General features: G+C 44.0%; 2 protein-coding genes across 2 annotated transcripts; one reads left to right on the forward strand and one right to left on the reverse strand.

Annotated features, from left to right (window-relative positions):
* Positions 1 to 2,856: 2,856 nt before the first annotated feature.
* Positions 2,857 to 7,036, reverse strand: LOC127304476 (uncharacterized). Its single transcript, XM_051335150.2, has 10 exons — positions 6,983 to 7,036; positions 6,632 to 6,771; positions 6,194 to 6,324; positions 5,857 to 5,919; positions 5,717 to 5,776; positions 5,568 to 5,633; positions 3,764 to 3,883; positions 3,542 to 3,669; positions 3,184 to 3,459; positions 2,857 to 3,096 (listed from the first exon to the last, which is right to left on the reverse strand). The coding sequence occupies exons 1-10, from the start codon at positions 7,034 to 7,036 to the stop codon at positions 2,965 to 2,967; spliced, it is 1,170 nt and encodes a 389-aa protein (XP_051191110.2). The 3' UTR covers positions 2,857 to 2,964.
* A 1,968-nt stretch (positions 7,037 to 9,004) lies between these two features.
* On the forward strand, positions 9,005 to 9,460 carry LOC127303098 (uncharacterized). Its single transcript, XM_051333875.1, has one exon. The coding sequence runs from the start codon at positions 9,005 to 9,007 to the stop codon at positions 9,458 to 9,460; it is 456 nt and encodes a 151-aa protein (XP_051189835.1).
* The last annotated feature ends 17,923 nt before the right edge of the window (positions 9,461 to 27,383 follow it).

A 27,383-nucleotide genomic window follows, 5' to 3' on the forward strand; every position in this document is an offset into this window, starting at 1 on the left:
TTATGATGACATGTCACTTCAGAAATTATCTTTGTTATCGTTTACACCTGGACGAGCGTAAACTAAGCTTGGGGATGCTGATACGTCTCCGACGTATCGATAATTTCTTATGTTCCATGCCACATTATTGATGATATCTACATGTTTTATGCATACTTTATGTCATATTTATGCATTTTCCGGCACTAACCTATTAACGAGATGCCGAAGAGCTAGTTGCTGTTTTCTGCTGTTTTTGGTTTCAGAAATCCTAGTAAGGAAATATTCTCGGAATTGGACGAAATCAACGCCCAGGGGCCTATTTTCACACGAAGCTTCCAAAAGACCGAAGATGATATGAAGTGGGGCCACGAGGTGGCCACACAGCAGGGCGGCGCGGCCCAAGCCCTGGCCGCGCCGGCCTGTTGTGTGGGGCCCTCGTGTGGCCCCCTGACCTATCTCCTCCGCCTACTTATAGCCTTCGTCGCGAAACCCCCAGTACCGAGAGCCACGATACAGAAAACTTTCCAGAGACGCCGCCGCCGCCAATCCCATCTCGGGGGATTCAGGAGATCGCCTCCGGCACCCTGGCGGAGAGGGGAATCATCTCCCGGAGGACTCTTCACCGCCATGGTCGCCTCCGGAGTGATGAGTGAGTAGTTCACCCCTGGACTATGGGTCCATAGCAGTAGCTAGATGGTCGTCTTCTCCTAATTGTGCTTCATTGTTGGATCTTGTGAGCTGCCTAACATGATCAAGATCATCTATCTGTAATGCTATATGTTGTGTTTGTTGGGATCCGATGGATAGAGAATACTATGTTATGTTGATTATCAATCTATTACCTATGTGTTGTTTATGATCTTGCATGCTCTCCGTTATTAGTAGAGGCTCTGGCCAAGTTTTTACTCTTAACTCCAAGAGGGAGTATTTATGCTCGATAGTGGGTTCATGCCTCCATTAAATCTGGGACAGTGACAGAAAGTTCTAAGGTTGTGGATGTGCTGTTGCCACTAGGGATAAAACATTGATGCTATGTCCGAGGATGTAGTTATTGATTACATTACGCACCATACTTAATGCAATTGTCTGTTGCTTGCAACTTAATACTGGAAGGGGTTCGGATGATAACCTGAAGGTGGACTTTTTAGGCATAGATGCATGATGGATAGCGGTTTATGTACTTTGTCGTAATGCCTAATTAAATCTCACAATACTCATCATAACATGTATGTGCATGGTTATGCCCTCTTTATTTGTCAATTGCCCAACTGTAATTTGTTCACCCAACATGCTATTTATCTTATGGGAGAGACACCTCTAGTTAACTGTGGACCCCGGTCCATTCTTTTACTCGAATACAATCTACTGCAATACTTGTTCTACTGTTTTCTGCAAACAATCATCATCCACACTATACATCTAATCCTTTGTTACAGCAAGCCGGTGAGATTGATAACCTCACTGTTTCGTTGGGGCAAAGTACTTTGGTTGTGTTGTGCAGGTTCCACGTTGGCGCCGGAATCCCTGGTGTTGCGCCGCACTACATCTCGCCGCCATCAACCTTCAACGTGCTTCTTGGCTCCTACTGGTTCGATAAACCTTGGTTTCTTACCGAGGGAAAACTTGCCGCTGTACGCATCACACCTTCCTCTTGGGGTTCCCAACGGACGCGTGCTGTACGCGTATCAGCCCCCACCTCAGGCATGGGCTCCTCCACAGGCCTGGGCTCCTCCACCTCTACCACAGGCCTGCGCGCCTCCACATCCACCTCCGCCACAGGCCTGGGCTCCTCCACCTCCAGCATCGCCGGTGCGCCCGGCGTACGTTCCACCGGTTCCCAACTGGCCGTGGGTGGTACCGGAGCTCGCCGTGATCGACAGAGACAAGGAGAACCAGTAGGCACAGGCGTTTAGGGTTTTTTTTCCATGTGTTCAACTATGTAAATTATGTTTTCATGTTTTAAAAAATGGAAATTCGAGAGAAAAAATACGTCGTCGCTAGAGCCACCCCCGACGCAAACGAACGCGAGGTCGATTTCGACCATTTCGACCGATGCAAACGAACGCACGCGGACATTTTCGGACACTGAAATGCGTCGCAAAAAATAAGCTGATAAATGGTTGACCGATAAAATCGATTAATTGGCCGATAAGCGATTAATCTTCATTTTAAGGCCAACTAATAAGTTAAGTTTAACGATTTCTTGAACATTGTTCTAGATACATGTCAATCAGCAACAAGTAATAGGGATCAGAGAAAGTATTGCACTACTATTAATGCCTGGAGTGACAAACCAACTTCTATATATGGAACTTAAATATGGAATATAATCATAGTGTCTATCTTCCACCCCTAAAGGAGTACACATGGTTTTTGTAAGCACGCGCTTATGTTGCTACGTTACATAGGCTGGGGTCGATGATCCACCTTTACACCTTCGCCGATATACTGGTGCCATGTCGGATAGCACCAAATAGGCTTAGGCACAGGCCATCTGTTAACAAGTTCGAAGCAAAAATAAGATGTTGAATAAGAGCATATAGACATACATATGAAAGGTGTCAGTGCAGGTGTAATACCTGTTTGGGTTATGATCGTTGGTCAAATCAGCAGTATCAGGCCTGCAGATAGAACAAAATTTCTTTAATCTCAAATGGATTGGCCGATAAACAACGCAAAAGTTCAAAATCATGCACAAAACAAGAGGGGACAAATGGTTCAAGTAAAAGCAAGATCCTTTTACGAAACTGGCACGAGTTTTAACTTAACCTGAACAACCAAGAGAAACTGACCCAGAATTACTGTTTTTTTTTCATTCTGAACCAGGTTGTGATGACTCAAAATTCAGTAGGAACACTAAAAGGATGAGAAATGTTTTGTGAAGGCAAATGCATCGCTCCAGCTTGAATGCTGTGGTGCATGAAATCTTAGAAAGCAACTTACAAAACCATAGAAAAATCTACATGAATATAGAAATTAGCATTACTTTGCACCAAAACTACGCAAGACTTCAAGCACTTTATCCCTAGGAAGGTACGGAGTTTCTTCCAAGCCGTAGAAGTCCATGCCGATAAAATTCCCATCACCATCAATAAGAGGCCCTCCAATCCCAGCCTAGCACAAAAACAGAAGTAGCAAGTAAAGAAAGATAGTATTTGCAAACATTAATGGATTCAAAATGTACAAATTAATGTAGCATACCTTTGTGATTTTACAAGTGGACAACTTAAGCTCTTTGCAATCGAGTTCACTTGGCTTGTCAATCAAAGTCCCACCTGTGGCTATTAATTTGCCTGATTCGTAGACACGACCAACAGCTGCTACTTTCGCATGAGGTTCAATTTGCAACTGATCATATATTTTCGCTGTCTGAGTACAGCGAGAACCCACGATGGTAATGACCGCAATGTTGTAACATAAATTCTTATGTTCCAATGTGCCCGTGGCATGTTCATTATCTGGAAGGCACACTTCAATCTGCTACGATAAAGCTAGTGAGATTAGCGGGATGTGTCTAAACCAGTAAATTACAGGGTTAACTATTATTAGCAGCACTGACCTTCAAGTTGTCTTCAACCTTAGCTTCATCGTCAGAATTTCTAACCAAACTCGCTGAAGTAAGAACTCTTGTGGTGAACTCACTGCAGCCAATAATTATGCCTGTACAAGCAAAAACCCTTTTATCTCCTACAAAAGACAAATCCAGATCACTGTAGTTAGGCATGGAACATGAAAAAAAAATTAAAGGTCCAAAGTGACGAGTTTATTATATACTCAGTACCACAGAATGAAGCAAGAGCAACAACACACTGAGACATGCCCGAAGCAACTTCTTCTGTGAGTTTACTCCAGACATCTTCACCAAATTCTTCTTCAAAATTACAAAGCAGGCGCATGCCACCTGGTTGCAGAATCAAATTGCAGCAGTTAAGGCAGTGCTGGATATATGGTAAAATGCATCGTCAGTCCTGAAAGTATGTGGTGTATGTCAACTGGGTCCTAATCATCAGTAAGTGGTTCACCACAGGTCCTGTCCAGTTCTGACTCTTCCTCTAATTAATTCTGTATTTCAATCTATTGGTCCCAATCTCACCCGATGCTACTGACTCTTCCTCTGAACTACATCTGGCTGTACGTAGACAGAGGGGAGTAACAACAATTTATAGAATAAATTGTGAAAACCAGGACTCGCACTCGAGACCCTGGCTCTGATACCATGTTAAGCTTCATGCACTAACCAACTATTCCAAAAGACCGATCTGATGGAAAGAGTTAGGCAATCCACTTATACGGTTTAACACCATGCCTTGTTCCAAACGACGCCACCCTCAGAAGGCTCTCTAAGCGCTCGTCGATGCAAACCCAGGCCAAGGCCAATGCCCTCTACGAGAAGCACGGCGTCCAGACAGAGTTCGCCACATGCCTAGACGGAAATCGAGCGCCTTGTCTCCTTCACTTATGGATCCAGCCCACAGCTCCTATCAAGCTCGGCTGCCGAACTGTGGCACCACTCTCACCCACTCATCAGCCCGCTTTCCCCTGCACCTCCCCCTGTCCCACCGAGCTTCCAAACGGGCTTTCGCTTCCAGAACGAATACTACAGGGAGGATGGCCGACAGAGCTGCTCACAAGCTACACGGGATCAACATGACAGCCTCTAAGTTCTTCGTTGATGGATCATCTTGGGCGCGATGTTGTCTCGGTTCATGCAAAGCATATGGATCAGTCTCGACCACCAAATTTTAGTGAAATCATTGTGATCAGAGTTTGTTTTGTGTGTGCAGATGGTGAAAGAAGGGAAGCGCGAAGAGCCACCACTCCACCAGTACGAGAATCATGGTGAGGGACGAGGCCGAATGATACATGATGCCCAACATGGCACCTGATCAAATTCTCCCGTTCAATGGGTACCAACTGTGCTAATTCTCCCGTTCAATGGGCAGCCCATGGTGCAGGAGAAGAGCGTGCGCAAGGGCAAGTGCCATCATGCCCAAAGCGCTGGTGGAGATCATTGCTAAGGACAACACCGTCAGGTCAAACGTGCTGGACACAGACCTCACACGGTTCCTGGAGTCGCTGGCTGCTGCGCAGTAGCAGCTCGTGGCTGCCACACGCGCATCAGAGAGTGAGTCCATGCACTGCGTGGACGTCCTTTTTGAGAACGCCGCATTGCATGCGTTCAAGTCCAAATGACACGGTGGAGGACAAGGAGGGGTTGCTGTTCTTTATGCTGACGGGGTACAGTGAGAGATTGCGGTGGGCAATGCTGTTCTAAGAGAGGGCCAAGGGCAACAACATTAAAGGGAGGAATTTACAGGGACTTTTTTGCAAAATAATGTCTACGTGGCATCAGTCAACATTAATAGGAGGGGCAGGTCAGATCTAGGTAGGACCTGCAGTGAACCAGGTATTCACAATTAGGACCCCAATGTGCATTTTTCAAACTAATAAGACCCAGCTTGCACACGCAGCTTACTTTTAGGACTGCTAGTGCATTTTACTTCTAGGTATACAGAGTATACAGTAGTGAACAAAAAAGTGTGCGGCAAACTAGAGTAATCAGCACAAGAAAAAGAGTAACTCACAATCGTTGAGAACTGGGAAGGGATAACCTCTGGACCTTATCATATTCCTAGCAGCCTCCTTAGATACTGGTGCAGCAAGGTGTAGTGATTGATCACCCAAATATATGCATAACTAATAGCAATCAGGAAAACTGAGAGCAGGGACTTACTGTCATCACCAGCTGGCCAACTAGGACCAGGGAATAAACGTCTGAAACGGTCTCCAGGTGCTGGTGCCACAATGTAAAGCAATTAATAAACAATGTATTGCCAATGATAAAGAAGTAACATTATAAGTGGTATGTCCAACCTGATAGGCCTTCTGGATCACAGTAATGACATACGAACTGTTTCTTCTCCATCCTTGAGCTGCCTACAGTAGCAAAGACGAGACAGAGGAGTAAGCAAAATTCAAAACACTAGGAAGTGTGGTGCAGTACAGGATATGGTTATATTCGTATATTACATATCCATTTATTTGGTATTAATAACAAACTAACACAGACCAGCACAACCGCTAAACTTGTTAAATCTGCACCACTGGCAAACAAACTACAAGTGTCAGTTGTAATTTTACCGTTATGGTGATAAATTTTCAGATAGTTCACAATTTAGCAGTACTTAAGGAGTGAGTGTGCTCTTCTCACCTTCTAAACAGGACATATCAGACGGGGACCTTTTTTTCAACTTGAATGCTTTTCCTTTCAGTACATGTTTTTTCATGGGGAGCTCCCACCACGAGACAAGTCTACGCCTATTATCAGCTGATCTAGCCCTCCTGCAGAATTTGGTAAACTCACAAGAGTAAATCCAGAAAGTGTAGACCATGTATGATATCTGTGTATAGATACAGAACTGTGCAAACTGAAATGATAAACAGGAACTATGATGACAAAAGGAGGGATTGTTAAATGCGTTCAGCTGTGTACTGTGCCAGTAATGAAAATTAGGAAAGGAAAATCATAGCATGACATCACAAAAAGGCACAATGAAATTAAAATTTGCATTATTACAAATTTCCTCAGCATGTGTAAGCCAACTTGAGACTATGTAGCTCATAAGTGCAGGGAGTACGGAGGACATACTTCTCGTCGCATGCTTTCTGAAACCCAGCCAGAAATTCAAGCATTGTGCTGCTTGGTACGAAAGTAGTCCCTTCTTTACCATAACAGTTCAACCCAACAACGTTCCCAAGAAAATCAAGGAGGACTCCTCCAGCTGCAGCCTAGAAAAGGAATAAAGTGGTGCTCAGTTAAGCACAAAAAATTAGGGATGTTGAACAAGGTTCACAAAACTGAAGAAGGAAAGCAGAAAAAAAAACTTCGGTGCATTTAATGGTAAACTATTACTCATAGCAATTATTTATTTCACCATGTATAGAAGTAGAAGAGAAATCAACAGTGCACCATAGAAATTTCGCAAGTTGAGATCACAACCTCTTCACAATGAGCACCCATTGGATAGCCATCCAACATCCCAGTGGTGGCCATTAGGTTTTCTGAACTGAAGCAGCGCCGAACAACAGCCACTTGACTATGAGACTCAAGCTGCTGCTGCTGCTGATAATCTAGACATGCTGCACGAACACAAGCACCTTCTGGCAAGACACGGACAACAGCAAGATTAAGCGTTGAGTTGTGGGATAACAAAATTCCATTGACAACCTGATTGTTCGGAAGGCGCACTTTAGGCTGCAATGATGAATCAAGATAACACATATAACAGCGATCAGCTAAATGATTACCATTAATCTTAAATAGGCAAGCAATAGATAATACGGAAAATTTGGCAGTACCGACCGTTATGTCGTAATTGATCCTTCTATCATCATGTCTAGATCTAAACAAGCTTAATGAAGCCAGAAGATATGCCCTAGATTTAGTGTGATCAACAACTATGCCTGTGCATGCAGGATGTATGGAACCCCCTGCACAAGAAGTTAATTTTCAATCACAAAGACACAAAGTATATGCCGAGTGATTAGATTGTGTGTATAAGTAAGTACCTTCATCAAATGAAGTAAGGGATACAATACTTTCGGCCCAGTTAGAGGCCGCATGGTTACTGAGTATGCTCCAGACAAATTGACCAGAATCACTTGAGCTGCCAAATTCCTCTTGTTCACAAGGGTTTGCAGGTTGCAGATCTCCTAGCACTGTTCAAGACAAATGAGAGTGCTACAAATTGTGCAGGAAAGGAAGAAGTGGCGAAAATAATGGATCACCTCCATTTATTGTGCGAAATTTCCTTTTTCTATTCGAGCATATTGTGGAGACACCTCTCTCAGACAGCATCTTCGGAACCTATAGAGGGGGCAAGGAGGGAAATCCGCACATATTAAGCTGAAAAACAGCGGAGTTTGCAATTAGACAGGAAAAAACAGAGTCGAAGCACGACCCGAGGCAGGAGGAAAATCAGAAGATATAAACAGCACATGCATACAAGGCAGGAGCGCATACTCAATCTAGATATGTTATTTGAGATCCAATCGTTGGATACGGAACTAGGGTTACCCGCCAAAAAACAAATCTAGGGTTACGACGCGCAACGGGAATCACGAAGAGCATGTACATGTTCGAATCCATCGGAAGATCCATACCTGATGAAGGCCTAAGAAAGGGAGGCGGTTGCGGTTGACGACGGCGCGAGACGCGAAGGGCGTGCGCGACTATGGGCCGGCCCATCCGAGTCAAGCGCGTAAGGTAAAAAATTGAACTAAACAACCTGCAGCAGGGGTATCGATCCTGGGTGTCGAACGTGGGACAGAGCTATTCTGAACAAGACAATTCAATTTACCCGCCTAAGAGCAGCTCTAACAGAGCCCGTAAACGGGCCAAAACCGAAAAATAACCGCCGTTTTACGGGTTCGGGGCGAAAAACGGCGCCGATCGGTGACCGTAAAAGGGCCAAAACTGAAAAACTTTTTTCGGGCCGAGACCGAAAACCCTGAATGGCCTGTATTTGTAGGGGTCGATCGAGCGAACCGAACGCTTGATCCCTATCTAGGGCGCGCTGAAGTTTCAGCTGACGCAACCGCTCGCTCCTTCCCCCACGCTCCCCGCGCCGCCACCACACTCCGCCGCCGCCGCCCCGCCCAATTCGCCCGAGCCCCGCAACCCGGAGGTAGCGCCGGTCGCCCCGCACCCCGCCCGCTGTTCCTCGCCCAACTCCGGTTGCCGCCCCCACCGCCGCCGCCGCCGCTCCGTCGGAATCGAGGATGAGCTCGGGCGACGATTTCGATCTGTCGGATTCGTCGAGCTCCGACGATTCCGACCTCGACGAGCTGCTCCAGGACGACGACTTGGAGGCCACCATGCTCCTCCTCGCCGTCAAGGACCTGGAGGACCGCGCGAAGCTGCTGAATCGGAGGTGCGGCTCCGTGTTCGGCCGGAACCACATCCAGCGGAATCGCCGAGGTACCTACCTATCCTGCCCATCTGTTCCGTAGGAGGTATCGCATGCGGCGTAGCTTGTTCGTGCGAATCGTCAAGGACTGCGAATTGCATTCGAATTACTTCAAGCAACGTAGGAATGCCGCCGGGGTGATGGGTTTCAGCGGTTTCCAGAAGATCTCTGCTGCCATGAGGGTAATTGCGTATGGCATCCTTGCGGATTACACCGACGAGTATCTTCGAATTGGCGAAGATACTATAACGGAGTCAGTCCACAGGTTTGCTCGCATGATTATCAAGTTGTACGGGCCTACGTATCTCCGAGCTCCCAACGAGGATGACACCAAACGGTTGATGGAGATAAATGAGAAAAGAGGTTGGCCTGGCATGCTTGGTAGTCTCGATTGTATGCATTGGACATGGAAGAATTGTCCAAAGGCATGGCATGGACAGTACTGTGGCAAGAGCAAAGATGCAACCATTGTCCTTGAGGCCGTAGCATCACAAGATTTGTGGATTTGACACTGTTTTTTTTTGTTTGTCGGGGACACTCAATGACATCAACGTCCTGCAAAGGTCTCCATTGTTTGCTAAATTAGCAAATGGGGAAGTACCCACTTGCAACTACAAGGTCATGAACAATGAGTACACAATGGGATACTACCTAGCCGATGACATCTATCCGGATTGGGCAACTTTTGTTAAGTCTGTCAAGGATCCCCAAGATAGAATAGAAGCTGAATTTGCCAAGGCTCAAGAAGCAGCTCGCAAGGACATTGAGAGAGCTTTTGGTGTTTTGTGTAACATCCCAAAAATTCAAAACAAAATAAATGAATTTCCCTAGTTCCAAATTTTGGAACCAACAAAAACTTTTATTAAATAGAGTATGATACATAGTGATCTTGCTTAATTCTTGTGCTATTGCCATGATTGCTTGTTATAGTAGTTTGAAATAATCTTAAACCCTAAACCTCACCCCTCTTTTCACCATCCTAGTTAAAATAAAATAAAAGGAAATTAAATAAGAAAAAGGCATATGTGCATATGGCTATCTTTATAAATCTTTACCCTAAGCTTTTCTACTTTGCTTAGAGGTTTGGAAAACCTTCATACACCTTACCTAGGACTTATCAAACCTAATCCAAGGTGAAACAAAAGAAAATAAAAAGAAACTAAAAATGCCATAGAGGCATATGAGAGTAAAATAGCAAATATGGGAAATTAAGAATCTTGACCCTAAGGCATGTTGTGAATGGTGGGATCACTCCTATATACCATTTCAACACTCAACAACACCATTTGGGTCAAGTCAAGTCAAATTAAAACTCAAATGCAACATATGCATAGAGGCATATGTGACACATATCCATAATACCCAATTATTGCCCTATGACTTTAAACCTTGACCAAATGATGGGAAACCATCTCTAAACCTAACCTAATACTAAATTTACCCTAACCCATGCCCAAGTGAAACAAGATGAACAATTTACAAGTTTAATGAAATATGACACATCACCTCTTATGTGTTATGGCCATTTTTGCAAATCTTTGAACAAGACCATTTGAAATGGTTTCAATGGTTGGAAAATGTTTCTAAACTAATAAGAATCACATTAGAGTCAAGAAAAGTCAAATAAAATGAAGAGAAATCAATTTGTGATATAATCCCAATTTCACTCACATACACATAAGACCAATTTTGCAAATCTTCACCAAAGGCCACCATTGCTTGATCTATTGCTTGTAGAAGGTTTATATATGATAAACAAACACAATTGCATCAAACAAACCAGAATCAAATCAAAGGAAATCTCAAAATCAACTTACATGTGATAATGGTCAAAAGTGAGATTTATAAAATGTTCCCTACTTTACCCCCTGGTTTTGACTTTTCTTCAAACCAACCTTGGTCAACCATTGCCATGTCATCCAAGACCTTGTCAAGGTGAACAACTTTCATGTTGACAACACATGCTAACTTTGACCAGGTTGACCAGTAGAGATGTGACAAGTGGAGACTTTGAGATTATGAGAAGATCATACCAAATTTGAAACTTTGCAAATCCACCTCAAATTGAATACCACCACCACCAATCTTTCACATTAAATATATAATTGAGACTCACCAAAAAGAATTCCAAAATTCTTCAAAAATCTTCATGCGGCCATTCTCACAAACACATGGCAGGCATCAATTGCAAAATGGCATACACTCTATTATCCTCTGGATTTTTGCCTAAACCCCTTTCCATCTTGATCATTGTTGTTCCTGCACCCTCTCTGCATCAAGCCAAGCACTTTTGCTCGGTTTAAAGTGAGGGAATGATCACATTGTTGCCACCCCGTACCCATGCCGGCCACCCTCACTCCATTCCTCTTTGGCCCTCTCCTACCCATCTCACCTTGCCAACTAGCTTCTCTGCACTCCACCGAGCATGCTAGTACCCTCCCTAAGCAAAGAGACACCAGCACTTGGCCAAACGTCGCGCGCCCAGTACCTCGCCACGGCGTGCCAGGCACCCGGTGAGCGCGCCCCGACCCCATCCTGGACGCGACAGAGCACCTCTGGTCCAGTCGCCCTCGTCCTCCCCTCGCTTTCTCCTCTTGCACGCGCCATCACCACACCACCAGCTACACGCTGGACATGCTCGCTAGCTTGCGGGAACGCCCTAGCCGTCGCCATGATCAACGCCCTGCCGCGCCCGTACTGCGAGGACGACGATGATCCAGCATGCTCCCGTCCTTCCTCTGCCGTCCCTTCACGCGCGCTAGCTCCGCCTAGCCGTCACCTACACGACGCACTCACTAGCTTGCCCCTTCGCCGCTCCAGACGCCGGCGCCATGAACGACCACCACGGGCACCCGCAGCACCTCGCTCCCCTATAAATAGAGGCGACCCCTTGATGAATTCTCCACACCATCGGCCTCCACTCCTTCTCCTTGATCTCCTCGACCCCTTCCCTCGTCCCAATTCCGCCTGAATAGTTCCAATTTCATCGCCGACCACCGCCACAGTAACTCCTCACCGCCGTCGATTCCGTCTACCTCAAGCACTCCCCCGACTACCGCTGACCTCGCCGTCGACTCCTCGTTCACCTGTGACCCTCGCCGCCCCTCGCCGGAGCTCCGTCACGCCGCCGACCCCCTACCTCGCCGGCGCAGCAAGCTCTCCTCCCCCGTCGACGATGACGACGGTCGACCACACGATCCACCTCTAATCCAACGGTCCAGGTTAGAGCTTACCATTTCGGTGATTATAACTCACTGACGAGTGGGACCCCCTGTCAGCAGGCCCGCGCCGTTACTGGGCCTGCTTCCTCTGTTCAAACCGTTTCGGCCCAAATGTTTCCCGCCTAGCCCATCTAACTTAATTCAAATAAATTGATTCAGCAAATATTTCAATTCTGGTCTGTGCTATAAATTGAATAGTTTTAAATCTACAAATCCAAATCTTGTGTTTCGAAATGCTCTGGAAAGCCCATGAATTTAGCTAGCCAACCCCACTGGATTCAACCACATATCTTGTGTATTTTTTGAATAGAAAAAATAACAAAACAGATACTTTTCAGTATTCAAATAAATCTAGAAAATCAACCATTTTGAATTTTGAAGTGAATCCAATTGCAACAATTCACATTTAACAAACTCTAATTTACTATGTGAAAATATGATATGGGTTCTATACATGATCATGGGCTAGAAGCAGAATATTGGCTATGTAGTCAATACTAGTGCAGTTAAACTATCTCAAATTTTTGAAATTTAAATCTATGAGGTGTAGCACCTCATTTAAATCATTTTCTCAAGTGATATGAAGTAATGTGTTGACCTTTAATTGCTTAGGCTCATACTTGCTAAATTGTAGAATTTAAATCAACATAGTATTTGAATTGCACTAGTTATTTAAATCACATGAGATGATGAATCTCATTTAAATCACTTTTCTCAAATACTAAGTGTGAAGTGTTGACCTTGGTCAACATGGGATCATCCCTGGTTATTTGAGAAGATTAAATCTTAAGAAGATTCAATGAGAAGAAATTATTTCTCCAAACCAAAGAGAAACCCTAATTTCAACTTTCAATGAGAGGAAATTATTTTCCTAATGTTAAATAAGGAAACCCTAGAATAATTGTTGGATAAATGTTAAGTAATGATGCTAGATCCCTTGTGTGAGCCATTAAGGCTAATTAAGAATACTTAAGTGTTGTTTGGTGATTGTATCCTCGTATTCGTTTATAGACGCTAGTACCGGAGACTATCAAGAGGAAGAGGTTTTCTACCAAGAGGAAGAGCAAGAAAACTTTGATCACATCACCAACCAAGGTAAGCTATTACCAATGCAAGCTAGACTAATGCAAACTATTTTGGTTGCAAGTTTATACTCTTGCCAAGTGCAAAGCTCTACAAGAGCAAGGCACCATTACATTTTACCTTATGAACCTATCCCAAGTTTTTACTTTACAAGCTTTACTTGATTTTTTATTTATCAAAGTTACTTTTTGATTTATGATTTACTTGGTTGAATTATAGAGTAGTACAAGAGCATCACACTTAGCCTAGCAAGCTCCAAGATACTTAGCACCCCTCATAACTAGTGGCTAGTGCTAAACCTTAAAAGTGACTACTCTAGTTGGGAACTTGTAAATTGAAATGACTTTGAAAACCTTGGAATGATGAGTCATTCTATTGAGAGATTTTGAAGGTGAATATGACTGGTTAATGACTTGGTGAATTTTACCAAAAACTGATGGTTGGGTTCGGATGCGATACCGTTCCAATTTTACAAGTACCCCCACAATACCTGAATCTGGGTAAGGCTTAGCTGGAAACTTATGTATTTTAGTATGGGTTCCCTCTGAACAAGCGTCATAGGGGTTATGCCGAGGCTGCCTCCGTACTGGTAAAATGATGTGAAATGACGTGAAATGAGGTGAATGTCCGGCCCAAGCCCTGTGCAGTTTCCAGGCTGACCGCGTGTCTTCACTGGGAGGCCAAGCTCATGGGGAGAGGTGCCTATACTAGAGTATGTAAATGAAAGGTTAGGATTGGTAGTTCGCGTACTGCGTACGATAAATCAGGGCCAGTTACCCCTGGCGAACTATTGCAATTGTTGTGGCACAAGTGTACAACCTCTGCAGAGTTTAACCTATTCGAATAGCCGCGTCCGCGGTCATGGACAGTTGGAAAGGCCATACTGTTCCGTCATCAGAACTTTCTAAAAATATGAAAGGTGACTTGTGAGTTGAATTGAAAGATGACTTTGACTTGGAATCACAACTGAGTTGTGGGAATGACACTAATGTTCCCACTTGAGTTAGTTAATTGAAGAGGCTTTGATTATTAAAAGTGCTTATAAAATAAAACTGGCTTTATGCAAATGAAACTAGAGCTTAGAACCCCCTTACTATAGTTGATAGTGTTTACCTTAGTATTAGTTTGCGAGTACTTTAAAGTACTCATGGCTGTGTCCCTGGCTATTCAAATGGCCAGACTATGGAGACGAGTACCAGAACCCGGAAGAAGGACAGCAGGACGTCTACGACAACTAGGATCACTCCTGACGTCAACAGTTGCCTGTGGAATAGATGGACTACTACTACGCTATTTCGCTTCCGCTATGTGTTATGTAATGGATCAATAGAACTTCTATTATTGTAATAAGACTGGATCATGTGATCCTTTATTTGTAAGACGATTATGTATTGTAATGAATGATGTGTTGTGATATCAATCTATTATGTCTCGCAAAAACAATATTCCTGGGATTGCGAGGAATGGCATAATAGGCATCTGGACTTAAAAATCCGGGTGTTGACAAGTTGGTATCAGAGCCATTGTTGACCTTAGGAGACCCTAGTTAGAATGGACGTCTGAAAAACTTAGTTTCAAAATAAAGGAAGTGACTATTTATGAAAAACTTATTCTCCCTCTTATCCTTGAGATCTTCTTCAGAATAAGAAAGTTATGCTCTATTCTTCTTATACTACTACATAAAATTTTGACACACTTCTCTAACTTACTCATCATAATTCTTCACAGATGGAGTACAAATGGGAGTTCTATCAGCTTGGTCACGGGGGAAACCTGATGTTCGAGAAGGATTTGAAACAACTGGTTGAGTATTTAGGACGCCCGTATCCCGAGTTCTTCGGAATACCCCTCAACAATCCATCCGGAGGACCACCTCGGTGGGAAGTTACTGTAGATCTGAGAGGAAAGCTCGGAGCCCCAATATGGGAAACCATCTGGTTTTCTGTAACGGGAAGCACTTGGAAGGAAGGACTAGTCAGAGCTATGCAAGAAGCAATTTCTCGTCTGTGTGGACAAAATGAGAACAAGATTAAGAACACTCGCTTCATCTACTACCCAAGACATGACCCCACCGGAAGACCGATGACCATGCCCCCGCACACGGAGATGAACCACTATGTAGCACACCTCGACTTCATGCTGTACAAGACCCGCAAGGAGTTGGACAACGCCCTCGCTTTTCGCCAAGCACATTACCCGTGAAGACGAAGTATTCCCCCCTGAAGAGTAGTTTCATTTAAAGCACTTTCGTATGTGTGAGTTGTATCAGGATCCCCTTGTATCGTAGAGCGATGAATGGTTCTTCAAACCAACGGTGTGTTAGCTTTGTAATGTGTGATGCTTGGTATGAATGAAAAAGTGTTGTTGGTTTTTACCCCCGCAACACTACTCAAGTTTTCAATATTATGAACTTTTTAAAATTTTAACAAAACAAACCCTAGAAAGTTCCCTCTTATCTTATCATCTACATCAATGTTTAGATGGCCCCACCAACCCGCAACACCACCCAGGATGCCATGATGCAACTGTTGCAGACGATGATGGCAGACCGAGAAGTCGAGAGAGCTGAACGCCAAGCCAACATTACCGCACTGCAACAGATAGCTCAGAACAATCAAGGCCACGGAAACCACGAGCACCCTGGATCGAAGCTGAAGAACTTCCAGCACACCAACCCTCCGGTATTCAACAAGACTGAAGAGCCCCTTGATGCTGATGACTGGCTCCAGACCATGGAGAACAACCTCGAAGTTGCGGGAGTTGAAGCCGCAGAAAAAGTGTTGTTCGCCACCCACTACCTGTCAGGACCTGCCAGAGCCTGGTGGACAAGTGCCCGTGCAATGAATGCGAGAGAGATGATGACATGGGAAGACTTCAAACTGAAGTTTAGCAAGTACCACGTGCCCCAAGGACTGATCAAGAAGATGAGAGACGAGTTCCGTGAACTCAAGCAAGGAAGAATGTCCGTGGTGGAATACCGCGACAGGTTTCTCACTCTGTCAAGGTACGCCCCGGATGAGACCGACACCAATGAGAAGAGAAAGGAAAGATTTCTGAACGGACTGCATGATGAGATGCAAACTATGTTAGTGAACATTCCGTTCGCTGACTTAGAAGCCCTGGTAGACTCAGCCATACAGATGGAAGGAAAGCTGCATCAGGCCAATGAGAACCGCAAGCGCAGAACAATGAACCAGAATGGACCCCACCACACCCAGAAGTACCGCAATAACTCTTCTGGAGGATTCACCCCAAGATACAACAAGCCCCCTGCCCAGAATTATCGCCCCAACTACACCAACAACAACGGAGGACCCCCGAAGCCCGGAGGCAACAACAACAATGGGAACAACAACAACCACCCCAACAACAGCAACAACAATGGAAACAACAACAACACCAATACTGCCACAAGGACTGGAAGCAATGCTACCCCCGTCATCCCCAAAGACAAGTCCACCGTCAACTGCTACGAATGTGGAGTTGTGGGTCACTTCTCCAATGAGTGCCCCAAAAAGCTTGCCCGGATTGCCGCCAATACCCCTACACCTGCTCAGCAACAGCGTCGCTTCGCAGGTAGAAGGAACCAGAACAACAACAACGGCCGTCTCTACCACATGACTGCCACTGAAGCTCAGGAAGCACCCCAGACCATGCCAAGTATGTCTTCCTGTTAATAAAATGCTCAATCTCTCTTAGGAACCTAACTTTTCTTAAAATCTCGGGACGAGATTTGTTTAAGGGGGAAGGGTTTGTAACATCCCAAAAATTCAAAACAAAATAAATGAATTTCCCTAGTTCCAAATTTTGGAACCAACAAAAACTTTTATTAAATAGAGTATGATACATAGTGATCTTGCTTAATTCTTGTGCTATTGCCATGATTGCTTGTTATAGTAGTTTGAAATAATCTTAAACCCAAAACCTCACCCCTCTTTTCACCATCCTAGTTAAAATAAAATAAAAGGAAATTAAATAAGAAAAAGGCATATGTGCCTATGGCTATCTTTATAAATCTTTACCCTAAGCTTTTCTACTTTGCTTAGAGGTTTGGAAAACCTTCATACACCTTACCTAGGACTTATCAAACCTAATCCAAGGTGAAACAAAAGAAAATAAAAAGAAACTAAAAATGCCATAGAGGCATATGAGAGTAAAATAGCAAATATGGGAAATTAAGAATCTTGACCCTAAGGCATGTTGTGAATGGTGGGATCACTCCTATATACCATTTCAACACTCAACAACACCATTTGGGTCAAGTCAAGTCAAATTAAAACTCAAATGCAACATATGCATAGAGGCATATGTGACACATATCCATAATACCCAATTATTGCCCTATGACTTTAAACCTTGACCAAATGATGGGAAACCATCTCTAAACCTAACCTAATACTAAATTTACCCTAACCCATGCCCAAGTGAAACAAGATGAACAATTTACAAGTTTAATGAAATATGACACATCACCTCTTATGTGTTATGGCCATTTTTGCAAATCTTTGAACAAGACCATTTGAAATGGTTTCAATGGTTGGAAAATGTTTCTAAACTAATAAGAATCACATTAGAGTCAAGAAAAGTCAAATCAAATGAAGAGAAATCAATTTGTGATATAATCCCAATTTCACTCACATACACATAAGACCAATTTTGCAAATCTTCACCAAAGGCCACCATTGCTTGATCTATTGCTTGTAGAAGGTTTATATATGATAAACAAACACAATTGCATCAAACAAACCAGAATCAAATCAAAGGAAATCTCAAAATCAACTTACATGTGATAATGGTCAAAAGTGAGATTTATAAAATGTTCCCTACTTTACCCCCTGGTTTTGACTTTTCTTCAAACCAACCTTGGTCAACCATTGCCATGTCATCCAAGACCTTGTCAAGGTGAACAACTTTCATGTTGACAACACATGCTAACTTTGACCAGGTTGACCAGTAGAGATGTGACAAGTGGAGACTTTGAGATTATGAGAAGATCATACCAAATTTGAAACTTTGCAAATCCACCTCAAATTGAATACCACCACCACCAATCTTTCACATTAAATATATAATTGAGACTCACCAAAAAGAATTCCAAAATTCTTCAAAAATCTTCATGCGGCCATTCTCACAAACACATGGCAGGCTTCAATTGCAAAATGGCATACACTCTATTATCCTCTGGATTTTTGCCTAAACCCCTTTCCATCTTGATCATTGTTGTTCCTGCACCCTCTCTGCATCAAGCCAAGCACTTTTGCTCGGTTTAAAGTGAGGGAATGATCACATTGTTGCCACCCCGTACCCATGCCGGCCACCCTCACTCCATTCCTCTCTGGCCCTCTCCTACCCATCTCACCTTGCCAACTAGCTTCTCTGCACTCCACCGAGCATGCTAGTACCCTCCCTAAGCAAAGAGACACCAGCACTTGGCCAAACGTCGCGCGCCCAGTACCTCGCCACGGCGTGCCAGGCACGCGGTGAGCGCGCCCCGACCCCATCCTGGACGCGACAGAGCACCTCTGGTCCAGTCGCCCTCGTCCTCCCCTCGCTTTCTCCTCTTGCACGCGCCATCACCACACCACCAGCTACACGCTGGACATGCTCGCTAGCTTGCGGGAACGCCCTAGCCGTCGCCATGATCAACGCCCTGCCGCGCCCGTACTGCGAGGACGACGATGATCCAGCATGCTCCCATCCTTCCTCTACCGTCCCTTCATGCGCGCTAGCTCCGCCTAGCCGTCGCCTACACGACGCACTCACTAGCTTGCCCCTTCGCCGCTCCAGACGCCGGCGCCATGAACGACCACCACGGGCACCCGCAGCACCTCGCTCCCCTATAAATAGAGGCGACCCCTTGATGAATTCTCCACACCATCGGCCTCCACTCCTTCTCCTTGATCTCCTCGACCCCTTCCCTCGTCCCAATTCCGCCTGAATAGTTCCAATTTCATCGCCGACCACCGCCACAGTAGCTCCTCACCGCCGTCGATTCCGTCTACCTCAAGCACTCCCCCGACTACCGCTGACCTCGCCGTCGACTCCTCGTTCACCTGCGACCCTCGCCGCCCCTCGCCGGAGCTCCGTCACGCCGCCGACCCCCTACCTCGCCGGCGCAGCAAGCCCTCCTCCCCCGTCGACGATGACGACGGTCGACCACACGATCCACCTCTAATCCAACGGTCCAGGTCAGAGCTTACCGTTTCGGTGATTATAACTCACTGACGAGTGGGACCCCCTGTCAGCAGGCCCGCGCCGTTACTGGGCCTGCTTCCTCTGTTCAAACCGTTTCGGCCCAAATGTTTCCCGCCTAGCCCATCTAACTTAATTCAAATAAATTGATTCAGCAAATATTTCAATTCTGGTCTGTGCTATAAATTGAATAGTTTTAAATCTACAAATCCAAATCTTGTGTTTCAAAATGCTCTGGAAAGCCCATGAATTTAACTAGCCAACCCCACTGGATTCAACCACATATCTTGTGTAGTTTTTGAATAGCAAAAATAACAAAACAGATACTTTTCAGTATTCAAATAAATCTAGAAAATCAACCAATTTGAATTTTGAAGTGAATCCAATTGCAACAATTCACATTTAACAAACTCTAATTTACTATGTAAAAATATGATATGGGTTCTGTACATGATCATGGGCTAGAAGCATAATATTGGCTATGTAGTCAATACTAGTCCAGTTAAACTATCTCAAATTTTTGAAATTTAAATCTATGAGGTGTAGCACCTCATTTAAATCATTTTCTCAAGTGATATGAAGTAATGTGTTGACCTTTAATTGCTTAGGCTCATACTTGCTAAATTGTAGAATTTAAATCAACATAGTATTTGAATTGCACTAGTTATTTAAATCACATGAGATGATGAATCTCATTTAAATCACTTTTCTCAAATACTAAGTGTGAAGTGTTGACCTTGGTCAACATGGGATCATCCCTGGTTATTTGAGAAGATTAAATCTTAAGAAGATTCAATGAGAGGAAATTATTTCTCCAAACCAAAGAGAAACCCTAATTTCAAGTTTCAATGAGAGGAAATTATTTTCCTAATGTTAAATAAGGAAACCCTAGAATAATTGTTGGATAAATGTTAAGTAATGATGCTAGATCCCTTGTGTGAGCCATTAAGGCTAATTAAGAATACTTAAGTGTTGTTTGGTGATTGTATCCTCGTATTCGTTTATAGACGCTAGTACCGGAGACTATCAAGAGGAAGAGGTTTTCTACCAAGAGGAAGAGCAAGAAAACTTTGATCACATCACCAACCAAGGCAAGCTATTACCAATGCAAGCTAGACTAATGCAAACTATTTTGGTTGCAAGTTTATACTCTTGCCAAGTGCAAAGCTCTACAAGAGCAAGGCACCATTACATTTTACCTTATGAACCTATCCCAAGTTTTTACTTTACAAGCTTTACTTGATTTTTTATTTATCAAAGTTAATTTTTGATTTATGATTTACTTGGTTGAATTATAGAGTAGTACAAGAGCATCACACTTAGCCTAGCAAGCTCCAAGATACTTAGCATCCCTCATAACTAGTGGCTAGTGCTAAACCTTAAAAGTGACTACTCTAGTTGGGAACTTGTAAATTGAAATGACTTTGAAAACCTTGGAATGATGAGTCATTCTATTGAGAGATTTTGAAGGTGAATATGACTGGTGAATGACTTGGTGAATTTTACCAAAAACTGATGGTTGGGTTCGGATGCGATACCGTTCCAATTTTACAAGTACCCCCACAATACCTGAATCTGGGTAAGGCTTAGCTGGAAACTTATGTATTTTAGTATGGGTTCCCTCTGAACAAGCGTCATAGGGGTTATGCCGAGGCTGCCTCCGTACTGGTAAAATGATGTGAAATGACGTGAAATGAGGTGAATGTCCGGCCCAAGCCCTGCGGTTCCCGTGCCGACCGCGTGTCTTCACTGGGAGGCCAAGCTCATGGGGAGAGGTGCCTATACTAGAGTATGTAAATGAAAGGTTAGGATTGGTAGTTCATGTACTGCGTACGATAAATCAGGGCCAGTTACCCCTGACAAACTATTGCAATTGTTGTGGCACAAGTGTACAACCTCTGCAGAGTTTAACCTATTCGAATAGCCGCGTCCGCGGTCATGGACAGTTGGAAAGGCCATACTGTTCCATCATCAGAACTTTCTAAAAATATGAAAGGTGACTTGTGAGTTGAATTGAAAGATGACTTTGACTTGGAATCACAACTGAGTTGTGGGAATGACACTAATGTTCCCACTTGAGTTAGTTAATTGAAGAGGCTTTGATTATTAAAAGTGCTTATAAAATAAAACTGGCTTTATGCAAATGAAACTAGAGCTTAGAACCCCCTTACTATAGTTGATAGTGTTTACCTTAGTATTAGTTTGCGAGTACTTTAAAGTACTCATGGCTGTGTCCCTGGCTATTCAAATGGCCAGACTATGGAGACGAGTACCAGAACCCGGAAGAAGGACAGCAGGACGTCTACGACAACTAGGATCACTCCTGACGTCAACAGTTGCATGTGGAATAGATGGACTACTACTACGCTATTTCGCTTCCGCTATGTGTTATGTAATGGATCAATAGAACTTCTATTATTGTAATAAGACTGGATCATGTGATCCTTTATTTGTAAGACGATTATGTATTGTAATGAATGATGTGTTGTGATATCAATCTATTATGTCTCGCAAAAACAATATTCCTGGGATTGCGAGGAATGGCATAATAGGCATCTGGACTTAAAAATCCGGGTGTTGACATTTTGCAAGCAAGGTTTGCCATTGTTCGTGGCCCAGCCAGATTTTGGGACAAGAAAACCCTTGTCAACATCATGACATGTTGTGTGATTCTTCACAACATGATCATCGAGGATGAAAGAGACTTGAGCTTGCCCTACTTCTATGACAATGTTGGCACCCGAGTGGAACCCCAACGCAATCCGGATCGCATTGAAGCTTTCCTTGAGGCACATCGCCAGATTGAGAATTCCACTACCCATGCCCAGCTCGTCTATGATCTGAAGATGCACCACTGGCAGCGACATGGCCGTCGCCTTTGATCCTACCATTCCATTCATTTGCTTGTCACATATATCATTGTTGAGACATTTGTGCATTTGTCCAATTTTCCCGAAGGTGTTGTAATTTGGTTGAGACATTTTACATTTGTTCAATTTTCCCAAAACTGTTGTAATAATTTGGTTCAGAAAATTATTTATGTGTTGTAATAATTTGGATGATTATTTGATTAGTTAAGATACATTGTTCTGTTTTTCAGTTTTCGTTACGGGCTCTGTTTTGCGCCTGCCATTTTTCGGCCCGTAAACACGAGTTCGAGGCACTGAACTCGGGTTTGTCGGTTCGCGTTTTTACGGGCTCTGTTAGAGATGCTCTAAACTCATCTTAAAGTTTAGATTACAACCATCAATTTTACTTTGGTTCAATCTTCAACTCTGAATTCTATAAACCGTTTGAAATTGGACCTTCTACCCTTTTTTGACATGTTTTCAACCGGTTTTTCTCGCCAGTTAGCGGGTTTTCTTCCTATATACTGTGCCAACTCATCAACATACAACATACACGGTACACCAAAAACCAGCTTAATACAATGCAAGGGATTATTCTGAACCGTTTTTTAGAATTCAGGGTTGAAAGTTGAACCAAAGTAAAGTTGAGGGTTGTAAGCTGAACTTAAAGACAAGTTTAGGGGGTAAATTGGACTTCTCTCATTCTGAACTGTAGCACTAGGTCCATCGTAATATCAGATGTCCATTTAACCTCTTCCGAGAGTGACTTTGATCTTTCACCATGATCACTGCCATTCCTCTCTAACCACACAACCCATCGTCCACATAAAATGATAGCCGCCACATTAGCATCCACATGTGTGCTATTGATACGTTGCAATCGTATATATAATTTTTGATGCTCCATGCTTATTTCACACCAATTTCTATATGTTTTGTTTACACTTTGTTGCACTTTTATACATTTTACGGAACTAACCTATTGACAACATGCCACAGTGCCAGTTTCATGTTTTCAGTTGTTTTGTATTTCAGAAAACATATACAGAAAATATTATCGAAATTGGACGAAACAAAAGCCGAAGTTCCTATTTTACTGTAATGAAGATGGAGTCCGGAGGAGAGATGAAGTGGTGCCACGAGGCGACCACACCAGGCCATGGCGCGACCAGGGGATGGCCCGCGCCATGGGGTGGTGTGGGCCCCCCAGGCACCCACCGACCTCGCCCTTCCGCCTATTTATTCACGATCTCGGGAAAAAACTAAATACCCGAGCCTCCATCTACAGAAAGTTCCGTCGCGGCCGCCATCACCGACTCTAGCTCAGGAGGATTCTGAAGCTCTTCCCGGCACCATGCCGGAGAGGGAGATCATCACCGGAAGCCTCTACATCGCCATGCAACAGCGCCATCTTGTTGCCCGCCTAAAGGTGTTCGTCTCCCTTCGGCCGCCATCTGTGCTCCTGACCATGAACTCGCAACCGCTGGGCTCCTGGTCTCAGATCGTGGGTTGGGGCAGAGGCCTTGATGAATTCGCGCCTAAGCAGGTGTGGGGCATCCATGGTGACGGCGATCTTGGAGCCGTTGGTCTCTTCTGCCTCTGCAGCTCCCTCCACACCGGGCGAGGCGCGGTGCTGCTGGTGCGGAGCCGCGCCATGGTGGCTGCTGGACACGATTGGGGAATTGATAGATAGACGAGGAAGTTTCGTTTTTTTAACCGTTATTTTCACTTAACAATGGAATTGGTGGGTAAATTAGTGTTCGGTGGGAGGGCAAAACCATATAAAGTGAGCCCCTTTTTGCTTTATTATTAGGTATAGATAACAATCTGAAATAAATATGGCAGCAAGTAAACATGCAGTAAAACATTAAATAAACAGAGATTCGATGTTTAGAAACAAGGCCTAGGGATCATACATTCACTAGTGGACACTCTCAACAATGTTATCATAAAGGAATATAAATATAAAAACTTTACTATGCTATTCTGAACTACTCTTCGGTTGGATAACAAACACTAATTCACCGCGTAGGGCTGCAAAAGCAAACTTAAAGATGTATTCCCAAGTACTAATGAATACCCCATGATGTCACTTTGAGCATTCATAAGAGGTACTAATGTACCACAATTTCATAGAGACATCCAACTCAAATCATAATTCAGTGAACAAGTATTCTATGAAATATAGCCTAAGAGACCCACACGTTGCACACACTGTCACCTTAACACATGTGGGACAAGGAGTCTCCAGAGATCACATAAGTAAAATCCACTTGAATAGCATAACGACATCTAGATTACAAAGCTCATGATCACATAAAGATCACACCATGAGAGAGAGAGAGAGAGATAAACCACATAGCTACCGGTAGAGCCCTCAGCCCCGAGGGAGAACTACTCCCTCCTCATCATGGGAGTCAGCAACGGTGATGGAGATGGTGGTGGAGTCAATGGAGATGGCTCCGGGGGCAATTCCACATCCCGGCAGGGTGCCGGAACAGAGACTTATGTCCCTCGGATCTTGTCTGCAACGGCGGCGGAGCTACGGAACTTTTCGTGGGTGGAGGATGATTGATTTAGGGTTTTTGCATCGGGAGCTTTATATAGGTGGAATGGCGAGGTCGGTGGAGGCCTGGTGGCCCCATACCACCCCTAGGCGCCGGCCAGGGCCAGGCTGCACCTAGGCGTGGTCTGGCCATCCTGTGGCCCCCCTTCGTCTCTCCCCGGGACTTCATCTTCGTTACGGAAAATAAGATCTTCGGCTTTTGTTTCGTCCAATTCCGAGAATATTTCCTATACAACTTTTCTGAAATACAAAATAGAAGAAAACAGGGACTGGCACTGTGGCATCTTGTCAATAGGTTAGTGCCGAAAAATGGATAAAAGTGCAACAAAGTTTAAGCAAAACATATATGAACTGGTGTAAAACAAGCATGGAGCATCAATAATTATAGATATGTTTACGATGTATCACTTATCGACTGTCATAGATGAGTTAGAAGCGCTTGCTGAAGTGAGACCGCTATTGAGCATGGAATTGGATTTGAAAAATCAATCTAATACTCAATTAGCGGGTCTTCTTCGGGAAGAAGAGTTGAAATGGTACCAGCGTTCAAAATCCCAATTCATTCTAGAAGGAGATTCAAATACGAGATATTTTCATGGGATTGCTAATGGCCGTCACAGAAAAAAGTGTATTCATTCTCTAGTAAAAGATGAGGGTCTAATTGAAGGCCATGAGCAACTCAAATCCTATATTACTAATTATTATAAGGGTCTATTTGGTCCGCCAAATGAGAGTTCCTTCTCTCTGGATGAGTCCCAAATAGCAGATATACCCCAACTGTCTCGGAAGGAGAATGCTATTTTAACGGCTCCTTACACGTAGGGGGGAAGTTAATAAGGCTATTTTTCAAATGGAACATAACAAAGCCCCGGATCCAGGTGGTTTCCACGCTGAATTTACAAGACTTTTTGGGATACCATTAAACACAACCTTCTAGAAATGTTCAGTGTTTTACACGCTGGACAACTAGAATTATTCCGTCTAAATTTTGGTAAAGAGGGAGAAATGATCCAACAATATAGAACCATTTGCCTCTTAAATGTAAGTTTCGAGATATTCACGAAAGTGGCCACCATTATATTGAATAAAGTGGCTGATCATGTGGTCAGACCATCGCAAACCGCTTCATGCAAGGACGCAATATCCTAGCTGGAGTTGTGGTTCTACATGAGGCGGTTCATGAACCGCGTACCAAAAAGATGAATGGGGTAATCTTAAAACTTGATTTCGAGAAAGCTTATGACAAAGTCAATTGGTCTTTTCTCCATCAGACACTCAGGATGAAAGGCTTTTCACGGGAGTGGAGAGCGTTGATCAATAATTTTGTGTATGGAGGAAGTGTAGCGATTCGTGTCAATGATGATATGGGGCGCTTCTTGATACGCGTAAAGCACACGTCCGTTGGGAACCCCAAGAGGAAGGTGTGATGCGTACAGCAACAAGTTTTCCCTTAGTAAGAAACCAAGGTTATCGAACCAGTAGGAGTCAAGGAGCACGTCAAGGTTGTTGGTGGCGGAGTGTAGTGCGGCGCAACACCAGGGATTCCGACGCCAACGTGGAACCTGCACAACACAATCAAAGTACTTTGCCCCAACGTAACAGTGAGGTTGTCAATCTCACCGGCTTGTTGTAAACAAAGGATTAGATGTATAGTGTGGAAGATGATGTTTGCGAAGAACAGTAAAGAACACTGTTTGCAGTAGATTGTATTCGATGTAAAAGAATGGACCGGGGTCCACAGTTCACTAGTGGTGTCTCTCCAATAAGAAATAGCATGTTGGGTGAACAAATTACAATTGGGCAATTGACAAATAAAGAGGGCATAACAATGCACATACATATCATGATGAGTAGTGTGAAATTCAATTGGGCATTACGACAATGTACATAGACCGCTATCCAGCATGCATCTATGCCTAAAAAGTCCACCTTCAGGTTAGCATCCGCACCCCTTCCAGTATTAAGTTGCAAACAACAGACGATTGCATTAAGTATGGTGCGTAATGTAATCAACACAAATATCCTTAGACAAAGCATTGATGTTTTATCCCTAGTGGCAACAGCACATCCACAACCTTAGAACTTTCTGTCACTATCCCAGATTAAATGGAGGCATGAACCCACTATCGAGCATAAATACTCCCTCTTGGAGTTACAAGTATCAACTTGGCCAGAGTCTCTACTAGCAACGGTGAGCATGCAAGATCATAAACAACACATATATGATAGATTGATAATCAACATAACATAGTATTCCATATTCATCGGATCCCAGCAAACACAACATGTAGCATTACAAATAGATGATCTTGATCATGATAGGCAGCTCACAAGATCGAACAATGATAGCACATGAGGAGAAGACGACCATCTAGCTACTGCTCTGAACCCATAGTCCAGGGGAGAACTACTCACACATCAATCCGGAGGTGATCATGGCGATGAAGAGTCCTCCGGGAGATGATTCCCCTCTCCGGCAGGGTGCCGGAGGCGATCTCCTGAATCCCCCGAGATGGGATTG

The sequence above is a fragment of the Lolium perenne genome, chromosome 5 (genome assembly GCF_019359855.2).
Source record: "Lolium perenne isolate Kyuss_39 chromosome 5, Kyuss_2.0, whole genome shotgun sequence".
Lineage (NCBI taxonomy): Eukaryota > Viridiplantae > Streptophyta > Magnoliopsida > Poales > Poaceae > Lolium > Lolium perenne.